Source organism: Pocillopora verrucosa, chromosome 1, assembly GCF_036669915.1.
Source record: "Pocillopora verrucosa isolate sample1 chromosome 1, ASM3666991v2, whole genome shotgun sequence".
NCBI lineage: Eukaryota > Metazoa > Cnidaria > Anthozoa > Scleractinia > Pocilloporidae > Pocillopora > Pocillopora verrucosa.
This window is the reverse complement of record NC_089312.1, coordinates 1,040,962-1,064,164: the sequence shown is the minus strand read 5'-3', so window position 1 is coordinate 1,064,164 and position 23,203 is coordinate 1,040,962. Positions and strand designations below refer to the sequence as shown.

The 23,203-nt window shown below is 38.6% G+C and overlaps 2 protein-coding genes across 3 annotated transcripts; both read right to left on the bottom strand.

Moving 5' to 3' along the window:
- Positions 1-197: 197 nt before the first annotated feature.
- LOC131785524 (WD repeat-containing protein 54-like) lies at positions 198-8,052 on the bottom strand. Its single transcript, XM_059102434.2, has 8 exons — positions 7,719-8,052; positions 6,652-6,714; positions 6,086-6,149; positions 5,766-5,822; positions 5,138-5,345; positions 4,834-4,996; positions 3,710-3,775; positions 198-2,843 (listed from the first exon to the last, which is right to left on the bottom strand). The coding sequence occupies exons 1-8, from the start codon at positions 7,935-7,937 to the stop codon at positions 2,712-2,714; spliced, it is 972 nt and encodes a 323-aa protein (XP_058958417.2). The 5' UTR covers positions 7,938-8,052; the 3' UTR covers positions 198-2,711.
- A 702-nt stretch (positions 8,053-8,754) lies between these two features.
- On the bottom strand, positions 8,755-23,073 carry LOC131785472 (ATP-dependent RNA helicase SUPV3L1, mitochondrial). Of its 2 annotated transcripts, none has more exons than XM_059102360.2 (19): positions 22,435-23,073; positions 21,532-21,609; positions 20,863-20,973; positions 20,170-20,284; positions 19,115-19,283; positions 18,450-18,561; positions 17,757-17,834; positions 17,048-17,139; positions 16,369-16,420; positions 15,955-16,089; positions 15,457-15,550; positions 14,308-14,448; positions 14,063-14,126; positions 13,277-13,357; positions 11,794-11,862; positions 11,396-11,506; positions 10,606-10,754; positions 9,893-10,092; positions 8,755-9,183 (listed from the first exon to the last, which is right to left on the bottom strand). In XM_059102360.2, exons 1-18 carry the CDS (start codon positions 22,985-22,987, stop codon positions 9,894-9,896), a joined length of 2,403 nt encoding a protein of 800 aa, XP_058958343.2. In that variant the 5' UTR covers positions 22,988-23,073; the 3' UTR covers positions 8,755-9,183; position 9,893. The 2 variants fall into 2 exon arrangements, with proteins under 2 accessions (XP_058958343.2, XP_066014602.1); XM_066158505.1 differs by having other exon boundaries at positions 9,943-10,092.
- Between the last annotated feature and the right edge of the window lie 130 nt (positions 23,074-23,203).

Genomic DNA, 23,203 nt, shown 5'->3' with positions numbered 1-23,203 from the left:
CAAAAAAAATTACAAGGATCTAAACCGGTGAGAGATTCATCGAGTCTCTACATCCTAGATCAATAGGAATAGGAAGTTCTTTTGAACTGCATCAAAGCCAAATCAGTCTCGCATTCTACGCAAAAAAAAAGGAAAGAAAATTATTTCGCTATTTCCTAGCCATTTTCGTTCTTAAGCTTGTCATTTATAAAATAGCTGAGACACGGCAACAGTGTTTATTTAAGTTCAACCACTTTAATGTAACGTCACTTCGTTCATTTATGTGTGTGAGGGCGTAGGCTATGATTTGCCATTAAAGGAGTCCTTCATTAGCTTCCTATTTGCATTAAAGCTAATGCAAGGTTGTCTCCTATTAAGATAATTGCATCAAAATCATCGTTATTCCTGTCGAAAAGAAGGTTCAAATACACATGCACTCTGGGACCACACCTTAGTTTCACAGTGATAATTGCATAAGTATGTCACGGGTTGTTGACAAAGTTAAAATTTACATTAAGTTTAATACAAACCCTGCAGATTAGTTCTCTATCTGCACGAAAGCAAAAAATTTTTATAACTCATCGAATATTTCCCTCGAATAAACGAACACTAATTTATAACTAAATTTAAGTATTAACGATAGTTGTGCAAGATGAGTCGCCATCATAGCAACTCTCTGATACTGAAATTGAAGTGACTCATAGACAGATCTACCATTATTGATAAATATCATTAGAATTAATATCTTATAAATAGCTCGGCTGATGGTTACAAATCACTTCTCAATAACTATCTAAATCAAAGTGTGCCTACGATTTAATAATTTTTCCAGTTATTTTTTTAAAGTACACTGTATGTGACTGGTACTTTTACTTCAAACCGATAATTTGCAGGTCATTTAGAATAAAGATGTAACAAAAAAAAACCGAATCTTCTCTAATCAACAACTGAAACGGATTTATTTTGAACTGCTGGCGTTCTACTTAGGTAACTTCAGCATCGAAGAAATAGCTCATTATTTATCTGGAAAAATAACCAACGAACAAATTTTATGATCATATTTTCAAACACTGGCAAAACCCACGGCATCTTCATATGTCGCCATGAGAAGACTTCCGGTGTTCGTTAATTTTTGTACTAACCTAGAATGTACCTTGGCGTCGTTCAAAGTTCGCTCTGTGGATTATGAATATTTGAACTTAGATCGTGTCTATGATTTCAACAAAGAGTTTTTTTGTCGCTGAAATACGTCAGGTAATTGCACCTTGAAAAACACTTATGACGACGGATTTTCACAAGCTAATTATCCTAATCATACTGGTCAATCAAGGTTCACTACTCTCCTGTAACACTCGTCGTCGACCCTCAAGCAGCGAAAATGATGCTGATGAAAATCACTGGAAAACTGACTTATTCAAATCGTAAATGAGACCTGTTTAACCCTAAATTAGCTTAATTTTACCACTTTGTTCTTGAATTTTCTTTCAAAAAGCGGGCCCTGAATCGTAAAACTCAGTTCACGTGGTCGATAAGTGTGCTCAATTCAACAGAGAGGAAAGCAGAATTTGTCGGTACAACTGACGAAAGGTTAATCTGTATAATTGCAAAATTTTTAAAATTACTACAACTCTTGATGGATCAAATTGATTCGCTCGAGTACTATATTTACAACGTCATGAAGAGGATTTTGAGACGAAACTGCGTCAGTTGTAAGTACAGTAATCTATTGGCGATTAATCAGCTATTTACAAGTAAAACTGCCACCGCAAGAGACAAACTCCTTCCAAAAGCACTATATCAAAACCCAGTTTATGTATGTGATCTGCCCTATTTACAGAAAAAAAAGAACAGAATTTGCTGTCTTTTTCCAGCCAAAACGGCTGCAAATTTGAACAACGGCAATGGAGTCTAACTTACTTGTAAATAACAAAAAGGTTAATCTCGATAATCATATCATTTTTAAAGAACTAAAACCCTTGATATGTAACAAGATAAAATTTATTTTAAACTGTTAAGCTGGTTACTGCACCGATATTTATAGCGTTATGTCATGTTATGTAGAGGATTTTCAAGCTGCAAATAGCGCTGTTGCTACGGCTAATTAAATATGTATCTAAGAGTATTAAATGGAAACAATACAATGCAAAACAACAAAATGAGGCCCAGTAAAAGTCAGAAAGGAAAAAAAGACAAAGTTAGGTTTTACCAACGTCTCTTTGAAAGGGTTTTGCCAAGAGCAGCCCGCGGCCTGCGGCTCATTTCATTGCTACTTTTCATGGTCAGCGGACAACATATACATACCAAAATTGTGAACTCTGAAGACGAATAATGGCAAGTCTTTGTGCTCGTGCTTTTTTATATTTTCAACCATTTGCAAGCTTTGCTACATCTCCTTTCATTTTGCATGGGGAAAATGTTTAGTCTTTGAACGTTTTTTAATCACAGAACCTGCCGGCTAAACAGACATTCATTCTCAAAGTTCTCAGATTTCATCTTTATCATTTTATTGCCACGAGCTACAAGAGCGTGACATATTGGAGCACCCATTGGAGAGGTGGCAGTAAAGTGAGTCGCCAGGCCTTGGACCTTAAGAATACCGCGGGCCGCTGACCCGCTGGGCCGTGGAGTTGCGGGCTTACCTTTGGCAAAACCACTTTCGATACGCACCCACGAAGTAATCGTTATGGGAAATTTTCGACGTTATGGTAACCGGGAATAAATTATGGAAATTTCTAGTTTTTGGAGAACATTATTATCTCTGCTAAGTCATATCCAGCCACACCAAAGGAGTCTCCTGACAAGTCTGTGAATCTTGCTCCACACAGCTGGGTATCTCCAATGACTTGTTGAAATACCATCTCCATCTGAAAGAAAAAAATTTCGGCAATAGAATCAAACGTTGAGTATGTTAAAGCGAAATTTCCAATGAGTGCCGAAAGGCATCCTGGATTGCTTTGGTTTGCTGTTTTACGCTCTGTGATTGGTCGAGAAACCTCTTGCCACCGATCAACCTAATCAGATGTAAAGTTTGACTAGAACCAAAGTACTTGGTCTTTCAGCTTGCGAGCTGGCCGTCGTCAATTTTAGCGCTTCAGTACTAGCGTTTCTTCGCCAGCGAGCATATTTCAGCACTTGAGAAACGCGAGTCATCTAGAGGTCTGCGAATGGTCTGACACTCTTTAGTGCCAGACCATTCAAATGTTCTCGCAGGCTGAAAAACGCTCGTTCTGCCGCGATGGGGGCCTCTTTGTAGGCTATCAGTCATTCAGGGTAATTTGGTATTATTAAGCGAGTTGTTGACGGAAATTGGCCACCGTAAAGAGTTTCAAAGCTAAAGGTTCGAGCGTTAGCCCTTCGTCAGGGCGATTGGCCAGTTCTATCAAAACGTTAGCTTTTAAACTCTTTACGGAGGCCAATTTACGTTATCGACTCAGTCGATAATATTAAATTATCCAGTTATACTCTCCCACCGACGTAGCACCACAGTTTCTTTAGAAACTTACACCCTTTTATCAGGTTTTCCTGTGCTTGGAGTTTAGTTATACTCTCCCAACGACGCAGCACCACAGTTTGTTTAGAAACTTACCCCTTTCATCAGGTTTTCCTGTGCTTGGAGTTCAGAGTCGCAAATCCAAAGTATCACAATGTCCAATCACAACTAAGGATCTTCATGGGCGATTAGCCAATCACAAAAATTACAGCAAAAAGTAATCCTTGCTGAAAAACCTACCGTTGGACTGCTATCAGCAGAAAGCTTCCATACTCTGACACTAGAGTCTTCTGAAACTGTGACAAGCTGTGGACAGTAACAACATTACGTTATTTACGTGTAATTATATATAAACAATAAAAGACAAACAATCCAAACAGTGGTGGTTACAACACTTATGATAGGTGTTTCAAATCTTTCTTCATACAGACAACTAGGCTAGAAATCTCGATCATCTTTTTTACTCGATTTTTCAAAAATAACACCAATTAAACACTGCTGTTCCTAGGAGCACAGAGGATGCTGGGGCTCGTTTCTTGAGAGACTTATCGAGTTCAAGGGCCCGAAAAGCGGGCTTTTTGTCTATCGTGTTTCATTCGAGATCGAGATTTGACAAATTTGAAATTCAAGCAATAAAGATGTCAGGAAATGAAAAAGGATGGACCAGTGTTTGACTGAAGAATCGCGTAATCATTCCTTAAAATTTAGAAATATATAACTTCGGGCCTGTAAAATTACTGGGACTTTCGAGAAAAGGGCCCCAGCATGAATGTCCAAAATGGCCTACTTTCTTTGTTACTCTGCTGGTAGATGGCACTATTGGGAAATAAGAGGAAGTTGGAGTATATCAGTATCTGGGCAACTACCCACCTACTCCTACCCTAACCCAACATTAACCCTAACTTGTTATCAGTTGACTATTGTTGAGTTAGGGGAGGGGTAGGTGGGCAGTTGCCCAGATACTGATATTGATCCGAATCCTTACATGAGCCTCACATAGCCTGCGAGCAGATCCTACGCTCGCGGGAAAGTCTGAGGACTTGAGCAATTTAAGGCGGTGGGATTTCTGCCAGGGGTTTAGCACTGATAATTATTAGTGCCAGACCCCCAGCAAATCCCTACACAACTCTTCTCAAGTCTTCCTGTGAATGGAGAAAAGTGGGTTGTGCAGAGCTGATAATGAGGGCAAGCTAGGATTCGCATTTTTTTCTTTGCCGTTTGCTTGTGACTAAAATCCTTTATTTCAAGGTAAAGCTGGAAATTTAACACCTTGAGCTGTGCTCTAATAGCAAGGTCAAATCCTACATTGTGCTTAATTTTCCAAATAATTAAATCAGTTTATGCAGAAGAAAAAATTTCCTTACCAGCCCTGCTTCTACAGAAATATCCATTGCATTGATCCAACGAGCATGAGCACAAGCCTCAATACAAAGTGCACCAGATGACACACTGAAGACTCTAATGTGACCTGTGGCAAAACCACCAATAATAAAGTCCTTGTACAAGCACAGTGTTGAACAGGGAAACCTGGAAGAAAAAATATATTTTAAGGAATATATTATATTTTACCTGACAACAGAACACTTGAGTTTTTTGCTAGATGGTAAATCAATGGCATCACAAAAATGTGAAGTTGACTTCAGACAAAAAAAAGATGTGATTGCTAACCCTTTTCCATCAATCTTAATAATCTCTGTAAAATGTCCTCCTGATTGCCACAGAATGATGTTACCCTCCTCATCTGATGACACCATCCGTCCACCTTGTGCTTCAAGCTCACAAATGGCTGTCTTGTGTGAGGTAAGTGTCTCCTGTAGTTTAACAGCTGTGCCACGTGGGGGAATGTCAAACACCATGATACCACCCTCAGAAGTACCTAAAATAACAAACTTGCTGGGTGTAACAAATTTGAGCAAGCACACCTATGTGGACAGAGAGCTCCATGTACACCACCATACGTGGGTAAAAATATTAAAGGGGAAAACACTTCTGAAACATTGACGATTCTCTGCAAGGTGAGCAATTCTGTATGCGGACACTTCTCATATGCCAACACCCTTGTATGAGGTACACCCTCTGAAGGCAGACACTTCATGTAAGGGCAGATAGACAACTCTCTCAAGGACTCAACAACATGAAAACTATTACTAATTTTCTACTTTCTTTACCAGATTACATAACAGACACTTAGAGGGTGATTTGCCAACATACATGTGTGCAAATGGTTAAAACTGGAGTGAGAGGTTCAAAGCTAAAACAAACACATCCTAAAGATCTGTCTTGTAGTTCTACTCACCAACGCAAATATACTTATCCCCTACTGCTGATATTCCTCTTGCAAAATGGGAATAGACTGAAGTATATAAGAAAAATAAATAATAAGTCTTATATTGATTAATGAAAGGAGTATACTCATTATGACTTACAGTTTGGGAGTATGGGTGTGATTTAGTATGGTATGTGATACAAAGGTCTCCAAATTGGACTCCATTTTAGATAAGAATTCATGGTCACAAATCTGAACAGAAACAAGTGGTCTGTAACTTACAGTACAGGCCAACAAAACAAGGTTAGTAAATGGTGCGTATGATTTAGAAAAATACATGCAAAGCATACCTCCTTCCTTTGATTCACCAAGTGCTTGCCAGAATATCATTATAGATCCATCAGTTTCAAACATCTAAATCATAAACCATTCATACACGAACTAGTAAATCAGTTGATGTATGTCATGGGAACTAGTGCACAGTAAAAAAAAAAAAAGTGCCACTTATCATAAGGTGTTAGTTATCTCCCAAAAGAGAACAACCCTTCCCTTTCTGAAAAAACCTATCCAAGTCTCAGTTTTATACCAAAAAGCAACTACTGTGGTAGTTTTGATACATCCCCTGAACTGTATGCTACTTCATCATAAGTCACCCCACCCCCACAGCATTTTGTAAGATTTCTGTGAACTTTGCTGATGCCTGTCAATAGGGACCTTAATCAAGCCCCTAATTGGCAATACTAATGAGAACATGGCCTTTCTATTTGTAACTTAACACTGCCTCACATGTTATGCCGAATAGAATATTTAGCACACACAGAGATTTACAAGGAGTCCAGCTTGCTAAATGTTACTGGTAACTACAGCTCTCAATGCACTAAAAAAAATTTTCACAAAGTAAAGAAGGAAATAGTACCTGGGCACCCTTAACAGAGGTAATAACCAAGACAGTTCTGTCTGGAAGTTCACACCACTTTGCCTGAAAAGTTAATTATCATCAGTAAGAAGTGATTTTAAAATCAGAACATAACAGAATGTTGTTGTCTGAAATTATTTTGGACCACAGAATGTATTCAGGATAACAACAGTTTGAAATGTTCAGGATGAAATTACGGGACTTGTGTTCATCTGATAGAATTTGCAATTGGGTCAGTAATGTGACTTGTCATCATCCAAAACATGACAAATTAACTCAGTGAAGAAATAAGACTCCCTGTACTGCTCCTAGCAAATAGATTCCATGTTGTCATGCATCTGTTTGATGACTGTGATAGATCACAGATAATGTCAAAATGTGGTAAAAACAAAAAGTGGCATATGAGGTGCAGCCAAGTGTGTCACTGATGTTCTTGCCACATTAATTTGATGTCTTCTGTGATAAATTACTGTACAAAACCACAGCAACAACAAATCTATTTGTTTCATGTATAAAAAATTCAAATGTTGTTAATGGTGACATCACCCATGCATCTGTCCTCTTAATAGATTTATGACCTATGTAACAACCAATCAAAATGCATGAATAATTCAGCCAATCAGGTAATTGACAATAACATGTAAACTAAGATGCTGGAGATTGTTGAAAATGTGTTTATGCTACTGACAATCAAATGGTTCAAATGTTACAACATAATTCTCAGTTCAAACCATAAGTCACCCAACTCTTGTCCAGCTCCTAAAAGACTTATAATCTTAAATTTGTAAATTGATTTTCAGGTCTAAATGCAAAGAAGAACGAACACCTGAGCTAACTTTTCACCGATCTAGAGGCACTTTCAGTTTTCATGTACGTTTGATTGCCAAATTGTTACCATATATTTTACTGTGTACTGTATATCCAGCATAAGTAAAGTCGATCCGGATCATGCTCAGGTCATGGCTAAAGAAGCTTGCTAATGTAAACAAGCTGATCATATAAGTACATTGAATGTGAATTCAACCATTACCCCGCTTGGTGTAACAATTAGCAAAGCAAAGAAATACCTGCAACACAGCAGAGCTACTATGAGCTCCTTCTCCTTTACAAGAGACTTGTTTCTGGTTGACGACAGTCCCCTTAGTAACGGTGGTGATACAAACAAATGCCTTATGAACGACGCCATAAGTTAACGACTGCTTCTCCTTCGATGATAAAACCGTAAGATTGTTGCACAAGGAGGAGGCACTGGCTTTGATGCTCACTGATGAATCTCGAGAAAACATTTTTAGCGTCAGACAGCCTTAAAAAAGTAGATCTGGAGTGATTCGATGTGAAATTCGGCAATAGAGTTCGTCGAAGATGATACAGCGTGAGCAGGTGGACTAAAGGCTCAAGGCATTCTCCTGGTTGCTAGTTCCCAGACCTATCGAGCAAGGAGGCGAACAAAGAAGGGCAGACAAATAGGCGCACCTCTTAAAACCTTTACCTTTTCTCAGATTAAAACACAATTAAAAAAACTATTGAGAGACAAAAGAAACCAAATCAGAGAACAGAGATGAATCCCACAGGTAAAAAGAACTAGAATAGAAGGCAGGACCTCAGAAAAAATTCCTGCTGGAACTGAGTACTTGTTGCATTTTAGAAAAGACATTAACACTTTCATGGATTATAGAAGTAATGATATGCAGAGTTGATCCCATCCCTGAAGGGATTGCTCCTGTGACCCTCTCGTCCTTGATGTTATAATACGTGATTCACTCCTTCAGCTGTTACACGATGCCAAACAAAACGAGTGTGTGTCACTGAAAGTACGCTTGCTGTTTTGATAGTTATGCAAATTGAATCCAAATTGTGGCCCAGATGGGTACATTTCTTTCCGCTTTAAATCAAGGATTTTTTTCTTAACTCAGCCACATATGAACTGCACAACTTGAAGTTTTAGTGTTGCTTGATAACACACTCGATCAAATGTGTTCTTTCGCAGTTTTTTTTCCCAGGGGATAGAATCTTTGAACATTTGTTATATTCTTTGTTTTAAGGATCGGTGGAAATATTAAATTGGGTATCAGCAGACTCCTCTTGACCAATCTAAACGTATAAATCATGTTTTATTGTTAGAGTATTCATTCACGGAAAATTAAAACAAAAGATACAAATTATTATGGAAACTGAAAATTGTCGGCTTCTTACAAACTTGTTTATTCATGAAGTCACATTTAACTCTGAAAAATCAACATTCCACACAATAAAGTTTTTATGTAGAGCTGTTGGAAGGTGCGTAACACAGAAGTTCCAAATATCTGGAAACCCATCTAAAAATTACGATGTCACAGCACACGTAGACCATAAGAGAACTGGCCCAGCTGACACGACAATTCGACGACGTACATCTTGAGTCAAATCTTGGTCTTTAATTTTGGTGAACTCTCCCTTTTGGAGAGAGGAAGCGTGAGCGTGGGAAGTACTTCTTCAAGATTTTAGAACTTGTGTGCAGGCGACGAAACTCTTGTTATTTTAACTGTAGAGCCTCTGCAAAATTAAATAAAATACGCAATAGTTCTGTTAGCAAAATGTTTATAAAAAATATATACTTATATTTTTTATTTGGAAAATTTGGGTCTTCAGTAGGATTGAATTTGAACTAGTAATTCATAATTCTTTCACATCATTTAATTCATCATGGTCGGAGAAAATTTGTCTTCAGTGCATGAAATATCTTTAGGTAGAATATACCACACAGGTGAATGGCGCGCTAATTGGCTAGGTCGAAAGTGAACAGCAAGTACTACTCACATCAGAGCAGCCGAAAATACGAAATCGCGCGTCGAGAGTTTTAATTTACGACTATTTTTTTCGTTGTTTTGATTGAAATAAACTTCTTTTTGGTTTCTGTGTGGTATAGACTAAAAAAGTCAGACCAGACCAGAAGATCGAAGCCAGAGAAGGGCGAGAGGGAGACCAAAGACCACTTGGAGAAGGACTGTCGAAAGCGAGAGAGGCAAGGCGGGATGGAAGAGCTGCATTGTAGCCATGGCGGCGGCACGCCACAGGGGGGGTTGGGCGGACAACGTGATGGCCTAATGTGCCTAGGCCGTCACGTTGGCGCAACGAGCGATGATGATGATGAAACCATGATTTAGCGAATGCCATCGCGAAACCGAAAAAATTTATATATACATACATACACATTTACATATAATTCTACTAGGAACTAAAATGAAATAATCGAATATATAACCTCAAAATTTGTGATAACTCATCCACTTTATCAGGTTTTTATCGCCGAACCTTGCTTTCGAACGTCTTCTTCGTGACGGCAAGCTGATCGAGGATCCACCGAATGAACTGGACGACACTGTATCACCAATAATAGCTTCTACGTCATCCTGCATGTTGCATACATTTTGCTGATCTACAAATATTTGAGGATAACGGTAACTGCGAGGAAAAAAGAGAAAAAGAACAAATAAAATAATGAGGGATTTTCAACAGAAAGGACCAAGCCGCAGTATTGAGTCTCAAAAGGCCCTCACTTGGTAGAATAAACTTTAAAGATCTCCGAGTAAATGGTTTGAACTCGGATCAAGCAAGAGATAACCTTCTTGAAAGTCATCATCAGAGACAGGTGGCTTGACCCTCGTGATAAAGTATGCTCAGGTTGCTAAAAAGTCAGTCACTATCACTGAAAACATGCCTTCTCAGGCTTGCTCGAGTGATCAGACTACAGTACCAAATGGAAAGGTCTTACAGCGCACTGCAAAGGGAGAAGATGAACCTAAGAGACTGGAGCCCTCAAAACAAACTATCCCTCTCCCTCCCTCTAAAGATATTTTTAGAGTCAAAATATCTGGTTTCCAGGGTATAACTTAACTCAGAGAAATCAGTGAATTGCGGAGTAGAGGAGACTCGTAAGTGTTAACCTTAGTCTCGATTCTTTCATGATAACCCTACCTGAGCCAAAGATATAGATCAAGTCCTTCATGTAACGTCTCTAAATTCTTTAGTTGTTCCAGCGTCCTGGGAGCTTGGGGCGGCCATTTTAAAAACGTTTCGAGCTTTGAAGCTGTTATCGGGGAATCTGCACTCACACATTCTGCAAACTGATAGGAATAAATGGGAATTACTTTACTTCCATCATGAAGATACTATTCCTTAGCAACTAGCATTGAAGGAAGCATGGTAGATACCAAAGAGGTTTGATATTAGGAGACACGGAAGAGCTTTCATGAAATGCTGGCTTTTGTAGTGAATAAAGTCGTAACTTTTAACCAAAAAAAGAATCAGCGAAAAAATTAAAAGAAGAACACCCGTGTGTGACCATTCAGATAACGGACCAGTTATGATTTATCGCGGGGAAGGGGGGGGGGAAAGAGGGGGAGTCGGGAATGGAGGATTTTTGGGAGGTCACATGGTTTTTAGTGGAAAAGGAGGGGGGGTATCAGTCGTCGCTAACAGAGTAAAAAGGGGGGGGGGGAGTGGGCTGTAGAAAATCGATTGCCAACTAACTGCCAATGACGGGGATGAGTTTGCGTATTGTCATTACCTGTTTGCTGGATAACATAGCGACATTATGGGGAGGATATATGTTAATCACTTTTGGGAGTTAGAGGGTTAAAGTTTACTCCAGCAATTGAGGAGTTCTGTGTTGTAGTTATGTTTACCTCCTCTATTCTTCCCTGAATACAACTTATAAAACACTTCTGCCGAGGAATTTTTGGAATGCGACAAAAAATCCTCGTACCTTTACAGCGAGATCTACGGCGACCGATTTTTTCACACTGATTGGCGCTCTGCTGAATACAAATTGATCACTTATCGACAAAGGAATTCCTCCTAGTTTTCTTGCTAAAATCTATGAAATAAAAAAAACAAAAAGGAAAACAACACAAAAACAAAATAAATGTAAACAACAAGGATTAAACTTCTCAGAAAAATACGAGTATACGCTTTCTCAACCATTCAACAAGCCTCGTCCCAATTCTCTGCTCATTTGAAACTAAGGGAACGATGGGTCTTGTGTTTGACGTGATGGGTTGCTGTACTGGAACAAATTTTGGACTAATTGCAGATCTCACACAGAACTGAGGCCATGTAACTGAATCCTAATAACTGTTGCAAATTTTAACACAGTAAACAAACCTTGACATCTGCGAGGTCGCACATGAAATAGTTTGCACCATCCAGTTGAACCACGCTTTCAAACGTTTCCTAAGATATTGACAAACTTTACGTATTTAATTCAGAATTAAAGAACAAACTATGTTAAGACGGTTAAGAATATATGAAGGTCATATATTTGAACTGCGGATAAAGACATGAATGAAAGTGATCTTCGCAGTGATGTGCACTACTTAGGCAGTAGTGAAAATAAGGCCTGAAAAAAATTCAGGCCTGTACGGGATTTGAACCCATGACCTCTGCGATACCGGTGCAGCGCTCTACCAACTGAGCTAACAAGCCAACTGGGAGCTGGTCATGATGGTGGTTCTAAATAAACCCGTGAAGTGATGAATAGACGGTTAAGAATATATGAAGGTCATATATTTGAACTGCAGATAAAGACATGAATGAAAGTGATCTTCGCAGTGATGTGCACTACTTAGGCAGTAGTGAAAATAAGGCCTGAAAAAAAATTCAGGCCTGTACGGGATTTGAACCCATGACCTCTGCGATACCGGTGCAGCGCTCTACCAACTGAGCTAACAAGCCAACTGGGAGCTGGTCATGATGGTGGTTCTAAATAAACCCGTGAAGTGATGAATATACGGTTAAGAATATATGAAGGTCATATATTTGAACTGCGGATAAAGACATGAATGAAAGTGATCTTCGCAGTGATGTGCACTACTTAGGCAGTAGTGAAAATAAGGCCTGAAAAAAATTCAGGCCTGTACGAACCATTCACCTGTAGAACCACCATCATGACCAGCTCCCAGTTGGCTTGTTAGCTCAGTTGGTAGAGCGCTGCACCGGTATCGCAGAGGTCATGGGTTCAAATCCCGTACAGGCCTGAATTTTTTTCAGGCCTTATTTTCACTACTGCCTAAGTAGTGCACATCACTGCGAAGATCACTTTCATTCAAACTATGTTAAACAATAACGAGTATTCTGCAACTTTTCAATCAAAATTTAAGGGCAACGGCTGAAAGTTAACATTCGAATACGTTGCGTCACGTTTATGGACCATTGGATCGTGTAGCCTGATCGTCCGCGTAAGTGTAGTCCTGGGAACGACTCTCATCGGAAGCGGTGACTGAAGTTTCGATAACCAGAGCGAAAGTGAGATCAGACCACGTGATCAAATGTTACCCGCGGGTTCAAACCATTTATTGATTTAAGGATCACCTTCAATCAAAGTCTGCACATCTTCTCGCTAAAACTTCCGCATTTTAATCACCTTTCGTAAAACCAAACCAATAAGAGCGAAGGAAAATAACACAGGAAGCTAAGAAGAGCTAAACGTAAATAGACGTGTATGTAAATCGCCTGAAGCGCGGGAAAACGCGGGCGACAAGGCGCGCGGTACTTGGTGAGAGACTGGCGCGAATTTCTCACAACAACAAAGATATGGAAAATAAAACCAAGGCACTCTCGCATAACTTTAGACACAACATGGACTTACGTATAACTTCAAGAGACTTGCATCCGGTAGATGTTGAGCGAGCATTTCAATTTGTTCCATACTGGGGGATAACCCGGCTGCCTGATGGAGGAAAGAAGAAAGGGAAGGATAAAATAAGAAGCAATTCGTAAATTACTAAAAGAATGCCCGAGAATGATCTTCACAATAAAGTATTTTTGAAAATTCATTGTTATCAAACGCTGTAGGCAGCCTTGTACACAAAATTCCTTTGATTTATCTTTGTTTCTTTCCTCTGATGTTAACTAAGCTGGTGCTTTTTAGCAATGGAAGATCAGAATAAACAAGGATGGATTGAAGAGTTTCTTTAAGTACAGATTCGAGCGGCAGAATTTACCTCTAACGCAGCTTATATTAATAAAATCCTTGAATACATTCACACAGAAATTCTGAAGATATTGCACCATACGAGGTGATCGTTGAGTAGCTCTTGTCGCCGTGTATCCGTGATCATTCTTCCGAGATTTTACAAACTTGGAAAAACAAGTCAGGGATTCAAACCTGAGATGTTCTACAAATTTAACTATGGAGCCAAATCATGTTACCCGAAGTCAATTGCGAAGTGTTAAGCCAAATAATGCTTGTATTTAAAATACTCGTTGTCACCAAGAAAGGAGTGCTTGTCGCGTGGTACCTTGTGACATTGGGTTCCAGACTGCCTTCGCTCTACAGATGAATACCGCCAATAATTTCAACGCAAGCATTCATTTAACTATTCGAAAGACACCTTAACATCAAACAGCCATCACATTCGCCTTCAACAGTTACCTTCACATCTTTTATAGGTTCTTCCATCAGCCTTTGAAGAGTTTTGGAGTCGTGTCCCCTGACCCTGTTTCGTGATAAGAGACATCGCTCGAATTAGTTAATCGACTCATAGTGACCCGTTTTTAAGTTTCCAAACTGACCGTGAAACTCGCAAGAGAACCTAATACATCCTCAGACTTGGTCCCACACTACTTTTACTCAAAGCTGAAAATTGTTTTAATGGAGAAAATCAGCAGCTTTCTTACGTGGTAACTTCTCCCTTGGAATGAGCCGAGCCAAATCTGCCGGCACGACCTGCGATCTGTTTCACTTGAGAGGAAGTTAGCTGCACCATGTTATTGCCATTATATTTCAAAAGCGAACTGAACACAATTCTTTTAATGTTTCTGAAAAATGGAAAGGGAAAAATGGACAAGCAAAACTCAAAATACGTTAAAATAAGAATATTGGTGAACGTTTAAAACTAACTTAAATCGATGAATAATGATTGTAGATATATGAAAATCATATATGTGCACTGCGGTGAAGAAACGAATATAAGAGATCCTCGCAGCTATGAACACTACTGAACTACTGAACTAATAGTTGAATAAGACCTGAAAATATTCAGGCCCGTAAGGGATTTGAACCCATGACCTCTGCGATACCGGTGCCGATCGATGATTTAGAGAGTTACGGAAATTTCTTACCATGAATCTAAAATGCCAATTAAAAAGAGCCCTAACTTTAAGAATACGTTGCTCAAGACTAACCAAATTCACTTAACCCTTTAATTCCCAAGATCTCATAAGTAATTCTCCTTACTGTCTGCCATACAGTTCTTGTTATGCTAGTTTGGAGAATTTGGTATTGGATCAACTTGTAATCTCCTAATTGATATTTTTCTTTATTCTCATCACTTGTCTGCTTGATATTGTATTGATATTGTAAGGAGAAATTCTGTCCTGGTCACTAATGGGAGTGAAAGGGTTAAGATAAATAAAGGGGATAAATTCTACAGAAACTCTGGTGCTGCGTCAGTGAGGGGCATCACAAGATAATTTGATTTTTTCACTAGAACTAAGTTGATAAATGTAAATTGGCCACTATTAAGAGTTTCTAAGCAGACGTTTCGTGCGTTAACCCTTCGTCAGGGCGAGTAAACTTTACTTTAATTTTTTTTTTTACCCTTTACGGTGGCTAATTTACGTTTTCAACCCAGTTGTTAACACTAAATTACCTGCTATACTCTCCCACCGACGCAGCACCACAGTTTCTTTAGAAACTTACCCCTTTAAACTTTACTTAAAGCTGACGTTTCGAGTGTTAGCCATTCGTCAGAACAAGTGAACATTACTTCACGTATAGACAAACATTTGTACAAATAACTGTTACAGTTCACTTGACAGACTCACAAGTTCAGCCCCATTCCAATGGCATCCGAGGCTACAAGCACAGAGCACTCATCTTCTGGATCATTAAACTTCATTGCTTGCTCCAATTTTGTAACTGAAGTTAAACAAGAAGGCAGCTATCAAAATTTTGTAACATTAAAAGAAAAGAAAAGGAAACAGTCCGAGGCTGGTTTAAAACGGCGTCTATCAGTCTGAGTTCTCTTTAATTTTTTTTGTGTATCTCGCCGTGTTGATCTATTAATATTTATCCACTTAATCTGTACGGTTCAGAAAAAAATTGTAAAATAAAGAATCTTGAAAGTATTCAGGGGTTTCAATAACTTTTCCCTCGAGAGGTTGCCGATGGTGTAATAGACAGCTGTGCCGTGAGAGGAAATCCAAACACGAGAAGCTGTTCGCGGGAAAAACTGACGGCGGTGAGACGTCTTATATAAGCGGTGGTAACCAGCTTTAAACCTCTGAGTTTTACAAAGCTCCTTCCACTTTAAGTTTACTTACCAGGTGGGAGGCCTCCATAAATGATGGCACACTTCTTGTTTGTTTGACTTTCAATTTTCCTCCTCACTTGGTACAAATCCCACTGAGAAAACGCAACAACACAATCTCCAGCTCGGATTTTTTGGAAATTTCCTCCTGAAAATAAACCATATCACGACTCAGTGTAGTTGCTGGTTACTTCTCGTTTAGGAACCACGCATGCTTACAAAACTATCCATTCCTAGGCTAGAACGCACTTCACTAATCCATGATTACTAGTTGCTATGAAGGTTCATAAGCTTACTAAAGCGAAACACCGATGTTACTTGGTATTGCTAAGAGTACGGACTGTGATCCAGAAAGTTTAAGGTCCGTCAATGTGACTGCGTTGTACCACTAACAACTGAAAAATTTCCAATTTTTTTGATAACTTACCAAGACTACGTTGGCTGACTTCTAAAGGGCATAGTCTCTCATAATGACGCACCTGAGGTTTACAAAAACAACGAATACATCTCATTCCAAGGCTGGATTTCCAAAGTCATGTCCATTTTACAATTTCACACCCAAAACTTAGTCAGTCACATAAAACATGAAAAAAGTGGGTAAGTTTCTGAAGAAACTGTGGTGCGGCGTCGGTGCGAGAGTATAACAGGGTAATTTAGTATTATCTACTGATTTGATAACGTCAATTGGCCACCGTAAAGAGTTTAAAAGCTGACGTTTCGAGCGTTAGCCCTTCGTCAGAGCGATTGATATATAAAACATGGAACAAGAGATGGTTTTGTTGGTATAATGTTGCAAGTTGGAGGCTGCACCAGGTCATTTCAGCGTATTTATTGTCGCAGTGACTCAACTGAATGAAGGTATAACTGATATATCTTTCTCTCTTTCTGTCTGTTTCATTTATCTGTCCACCTTAGAACAATTAGTCAGGTACAACTATAAAAAAAACCTCTTTTTGCAGGATACAGTGTAACTACAATAACTATGAAAATTGCGGATAAGAAGCCTGAAAAGAAGGCTAATATTGTGGCTGACACAGCACATGTTCAACACTGGTATTATGGGAGTCTGTGTCCAAACTTGAGAAAACTTTCCATGCGAGTCTTACCTCTAATTCATCATTGCACGAAGACACTAATCTTTCCACTAAATTTATGGCAGAACTTTCTCCACAAACGTGTATTTCTGGGCATGGCAGACCTATTAAAAAGACAAAAAGTAAAACTTCAGTGATAGATTTCCTTTGGATTTGCACTCACCATCACATGGCATCAAAGATCACCCTCTGTAACAACCACAAATTTCTCTCCAAACTTAAATAAACTTTTAAAGGCAGGCTTTTACAACATTTCATACAGGACTTAAAAATAAGGGGATATCAGGAAATATTTCCCAATTTTAGCTTGGGCATATTCAGTCTAGGAATAAATTCAAACCAAGAGTAAATGAAAGTATTTACTAAATTTAGAGGATTCTATCTTATCTTAGAGTGTTATGTTTAAAGAATCTGATAAAAGTAAAGGTAAAATCAGCCTTCAAGCTTAATGGGACACTCCAACAAAGGATCATATCATCTCACCATCATGAAGCAACAAGGGTTATTGGTACTCTGGGTAAAGTTTTCTTGCACCCAGTTACACTCCCAGATGGAAAGAGAGAAAGACTGAGAGAGTAAAGTGTATTGCTGAAGAACAAATACATAGACTTTGACAGGGCTCAGACCTGGATCTCTTAATTCAAATTCTTGCATGCTAATCAATATACCATCATGCCTTCCAGCTCATGAAAAGTATCCTTCCTAATTTGTTTGAACTCACCTAGAAGAGCTCTTGACCAGGCCCAGCCTCGATCTGTGTCTCTCATCATCTGAATTTCATCTATCACTGCACAATCAACTGAACAAAAAACTTACAATCAACAGGTGGATATAAATCTATAAAATCTTAAAACCCAATAGCTCACTGTTGCCTGAGCTTATCCTATTTTAGTGGTAAAAAGCAGCAATAGCATGGGTCCTCCCCCTAGATGGGATGTTAGTCCATCACAGGCAACTCTCCAACCCCTCCCCCTATAATTGTTCATTGACTGTCCACCAGTTTCCATCAACATTCCTGAGAGGAGAGGGGCACGGAACTAAAGAACACACCACAGTAACTAAGTAACCAAATTTCTGCATCCCTATGAGGTCCTCTTTTAATTCACTATGATCATGAAAGTTTATAAGCTTACTGCTTAAAAGCAAAACTTCATCAATGCATACCCCCATTCTTAGGAAGGTCTAACAAAATTTAAGTGACATATGGTCTAAAGGCAAGTACATGCTTTAGTAAGTTGAGCTTGTAACATATTTGCAAGGTGAGAAAAGCCTCTGATCTCAAAAATCTGGTGTACTCAGCTTTTAAAAGCTTTGATAAAAACAAAGCTATACAAGTCACCCAGTGACAGAAGTAAATCACCAAAGGCAATTAGGCTATTCTTCAAGTATAGCCTCAATTAAAATTATGACTTACAAGGTCTTTGAGAGGAACACATCTCAACAGTACATGAAATATGATCAGAGGGGTCCTCTGGTGACACTGCCCACTGTCTGTCCTCACCCGTCACCAGGTCACATGGCACTCCCTGAAAACAACAATTAATAGAAATTGAATAACTAGCAGAATTCTAGAAACTGCAACAGAGGGAATTTGATTTTTAGTAACTCAGAATATGAGTAACTATTGAACCAACAACTAGGTGGAATTGCATAATTAAGAAAATTTTTGCAGTAAGATTGGCTATCAAGACAGGGTATTCTGGAAAAATTGTGACTTAAAAGTGAGGTTCATTCTCAACAGCCCTCACAAATTCAGGGAATGTAAACTGTGTCCCCAAGTAGCTCAGAGGTACTACATACATTGACACTTGCAGTTTTTAATTAGAACTTTACCTAAATCAAGTAAATAGACTGGAATCATAGACTAACATGAGCCACCTGAAAAAACATTTGAAAAAGGGAGAAAAGAAACAAAATGAAAATCTTAGAGAAAAGAGGGGACAGCAAAAGCTGACTAAGAGGGATAGGGTGGAGGGGTCCTGTGCAGGGCATTAGAGCCACAAGGAAAAATGTAAATGAGAACAGAAACCTTTAAAATATATTTGATGCTGCACAGTTGTTTTATTTGCTTCAACTTACAGCATGATTTGCTCTCTTGAACACTTCTGCTGCTAAGAGCCGTAGTGGACCACAGTAGACTCCAGAGTTGGCTGTATGAAATCTCTCAATAGCGGCATGAGTCTTGCCACTGTTTGTTGGACCGGCATGAAAAATGATTTTCCTTTTCATTGCTCTGGCTTCAGGAAACCTAACAGAACATAAAATACAATGAATGATCTCCAATTAACAAGTGAATACTAAAGGTCACAAAAGAAAAAAAAAAAAGAAAAAAATTGTAGTCAGTGGTAAATTCTCTTCAAGAAGTGGGCAGGGGAGGACCTGGGCCCTGTCGTTCAAAGACTGAATAACACCATACAATGTATAAATTCCCATCCAGTAGATTAGTGTCATCAAAATGTGATGAGCCATCCTCTGAACAAAAATTTATTCTGTAGATAGCCTTATCCACCCCTTGAACAACTAGGCCCTGATGTAAATAGATGGCAAGTTTTTTGAGCTTGGTAAAGAAATAGAGAAAGATGGTTCTTTTAGTCATGGGACAAAGAAAACATTCTGAGTCCCCACACTGTACTCTGATACTCTGATGGGGACTCAAAATTTTTTCATCTTATGTTATTAGTTGCTACTTAGAGCCAGCACAAAAAAAATTAATTTGGAGCCTGTGAACTGCCAGGGGAACCTTACAAAATGCTGGAGGTTTCCCTCTGTTTAGCTTACATCACATTGAGGAAAAGAAGACAGTCCATCAGAAGCTGAGAAGAACCAATGCTACTGATGGTCACAAGACTGGACCCTTCTCTAAACCATTTACCTCCCAGAAGTGATTTACACGTAACTTCTCTCTATGATATCCATACATTATCCAACAAACAGCTAATGAGAATACTCAAACTTATGAGGTAGATTTTTAATCTTGACCTAACACCAAATTCTCATGACTAATTCACATGGAAATCTGTAGTAGCTAGAGGGGAGAATTAAGAATCAGATCTTGGGAGTTAAAGGATTAAAGAAAGCCGTAAATAAAGTTCATACTAACAATTAAACAATAATGGTGAGGATAATTCTCTTACAAATCAGCAGGTCCACGTAAATCTGATATCTTTTTCACCTCCTCCAAACTTTTCAGCATGGGATTTACTTTCTGAGCAAATTTCATGAACAATGGAAAGAGCTGTTGCATATAATCTGTTGATTATCAAAGTCACAAACAAGTTATGAAAAGAGAATAGAATACACCAAATTTTTAACCATGATTGGGCTCATTTCATTGGATTAGCTAGCCTGCTTGCTGTAAATGGTATACAGTAGAACCCTACTCACTCAAATCTGGTTAACTCAAACAAGATCTGGTTTCCCTTGGATTTGAACCCATTTTTTTTAGTTATTTATTAACAGCTAATTCCGACCCCCCTTCAACACATTAACCACTCTGAGTGGTTACTAATACCTCTTTACAATACTGCCCCTGAATCAAGCATTTATAGTAGGTCACAAAAATATTCAAAACGAACACCAACTAGAGACACTCTTGATTGTTAAAAAAGTTCCCCTTGTCAGCACTTTGGGAGATGTAAGGAGAGCAGTATAGAGAAAGTGCACACTAGGGTGTAGAGGGTTAATTTGAACTAAATTTACGTTCACTCTGCTTTAATTTACTCGGATAATTCAAACTTTAAGAAAAAACCTTGGTCAAAAAAATATGTAAAATTCCCTCATTCTTGCACCAAAGGAGGTTACTGCTTATATTATTTTCCATAGCTTACCTGCATTATAATACAATGAACTAAACACTTCAAGCATCTCTTTGTTCCCATCTTCCACTTGCAAATTTATTTTATTTTTGAAATCTAGAAAAATCTCTTTGAATAAAGTATCTGATACAAAGTAAAATGAAAAAAATACATAGTTATGACATGATGTATAAGTTTTTAAGAACAAAAATTCTGACTATGCATTGATAAAATAAGTTTCTGTTTAACGGTATAGAATTTAGGAAGAGATAAAAATTAAACATGACACTCACAACAAGAAAGAGGTATTCCTTGTTTAAAGTTTCTCTTGAATGGAAGTTTGATGGTACATGAATACAATATAACTGTTCCCTTGACACATCATACCCTGGTCATATCACCTCCCAGTGACATCACCCACAAGTCAAGTCACACCCTCATCATGCAGCCCCCCCCCCATCTTGCCATCCTGAAGAGCTGTTTTAACCCTCTAACTTCCAGAAGTAATTAACTTGTAACTTCTCAATGCCACTCCATTACATTATCTTCCAAACAGGTTATGGGAACAGAGAAGCTGGTCAACAAAGGTCTGAGTGACAGAAAAGCTCTGTAACCTCACAGTGATCTAACTTACAGTACGGCCAAAATAACATGACATTGATCATGAAAACAATACGAAAAAAAAAGTATTTGAATTCCTACTTGATAAACCATTTTCACGAGCAGCCTTTTTAACCTGCTTGTTACGAAAGAAATTCATCAAGAATTTTTCCAGCATTTCTGTCACAAAAAATAAATAAATAATACATTGTTAAAATAACAGTTACACAAATAGGCGGAGCATTGATCTTCATCTTCATTCCATGAGTGTTGATGCATCTGGGTCAATGTCAGTATCTGAGTAAATGCTCACCTACTCTAACCCAACATGAGTCATCCCTGTTATCAATTGACTTTTAAGGTGTCTCAGGGAGAGATAAGTGCCTAGTTACTCTGATACTGACAATGATCCATGAATTTCCTATTACCTTAGTTAAAGTTGATATTCCACTTGGTGTAAGGGAGCCAATGGTTTTCAGTTGCATAGTCAGCCAACCAGGCATAATGAGGCCTTGTGCTCAACCACTCATATGAAAATGAGTTTAATTTCCATGTGAATGAAAAATTATGATCATATGAAAAGATGAGCACCAGGACTTGCTTTGAAAAAGAGGCTAGAGGTAATATTGAAATTGGCAACTCAGCTAGTGATTTTCATTGATGACCAAATTTAGCATGAAATGCATGTAAGATTGCCTAGTGTGTCCCTTACTTTAGCTCAATTATGGACCATTCCTAAATGGAAAATTTATTGTTGTTTGATTGAAAAGATTACAAACAAGTCCAATTATGCTTGATTTTCAGACCCATCATATGCTTGTTTGTCATTTAGATCTGATTACATAACATCCCCCTGGACAAGCAGCCCGCATTAACTGCTATTCTGTTATTCACTTGTATCAAGGGTTATTCAATAACTGATTCCCATGCATGATCCTGCTTTTCAGGTATTGAATAGAATTTACAAACCTGCTGTAAGAGGAACAGAGAATAGCATTTACAAACCTGCTGTAAGAGGAACAGAAGTTTGGGAAGAACTGTCTTCATTTGAACAAGTCTCCTCACATGAAGGCTCCGTATCCGCAACGAAAAGGTCATTTAATTCGCTACAATTCGTGCGCATAGACGCGTCATCTGGACTGACTCGAATCTTCTCCTCTTCTCCTGAGGAGTTTTCGTCGAATGAAACATTTTCCGCGCTTTCTTTAACTTTCCTAATTTCTGTGTTCAGATCTTGATTAGTTTGTTGCGTCACGTTGACAGCATTCTCTAGTAAACACGTCCTTGAGAAATGCAAGCCGCAGTTATTTATGATTAACACTCCTTCACGTTCTCCTCGACGAACGAAACGCAGAGAATGCTTATTTAGTGTAGAAAAATGCCTGGAAAGTACGAAAGAACTTTCTATCGGCGAAGTCTGCCTTGTATTGAAACGTGCGAAACATGCTTGATGAAGTGACGTTCTCCAAACTACCACACGACTTTTACCAAAATGACGGTATAAACCTGAATTAAAATGACTCCAGTTGCAAAAACTTATCATGCTACAAGACGCCATGTCACTTTTGAGTCCTGGAGGGTGGCAAATGTGCCGACGTTTGTCTAACTGGCTTTCTCATTGACATAACATACATTCTGACTGCCATCTTGTTTGACAAAAGATGTGAGAGATTGGGTCGAGAGTTTCAATCTAGTAACCAGTTCCCCTCCTTGGTTCTTTGGGCTTGGCCATCTCATTTCTCCGTCTTCACTTCCCTTCCCGCTTAAATGAGAG

What these genes read in the sequence shown, in the direction of transcription:
- LOC131785524 (XM_059102434.2), bottom strand. Translation starts at nt 7,937, where the DNA reads ATGTTTTCTCGAGATTCATCAGTGAGCATCAAAGCCAGTGCCTCCTCC. An exon ending in GTAGCTCTGCTGTGTTGCAG is followed by an intron (nt 6,715 to 7,718) that starts GTATTTCTTTGC and finishes TTAACTTTTCAG; the next exon opens with GCAAAGTGGTGTGAACTTCC. An exon ending in ATTAAGATTGATGGAAAAGG is followed by an intron (nt 4,997 to 5,137) that starts GTTAGCAATCAC and finishes TTTTTCTTCCAG; the next exon opens with GTTTCCCTGTTCAACACTGT.
- LOC131785472 (XM_066158505.1), bottom strand. Translation starts at nt 22,987, where the DNA reads ATGGCGTCTTGTAGCATGATAAGTTTTTGCAACTGGAGTCATTTTAAT. An exon ending in CGTGCAATGATGAATTAGAG is followed by an intron (nt 16,421 to 17,047) that starts GTAAGACTCGCA and finishes TGTAAACCTCAG; the next exon opens with GTGCGTCATTATGAGAGACT. An exon ending in GATCTATATCTTTGGCTCAG is followed by an intron (nt 10,093 to 10,605) that starts GTAGGGTTATCA and finishes TTTTCCTCGCAG; the next exon opens with TTACCGTTATCCTCAAATAT.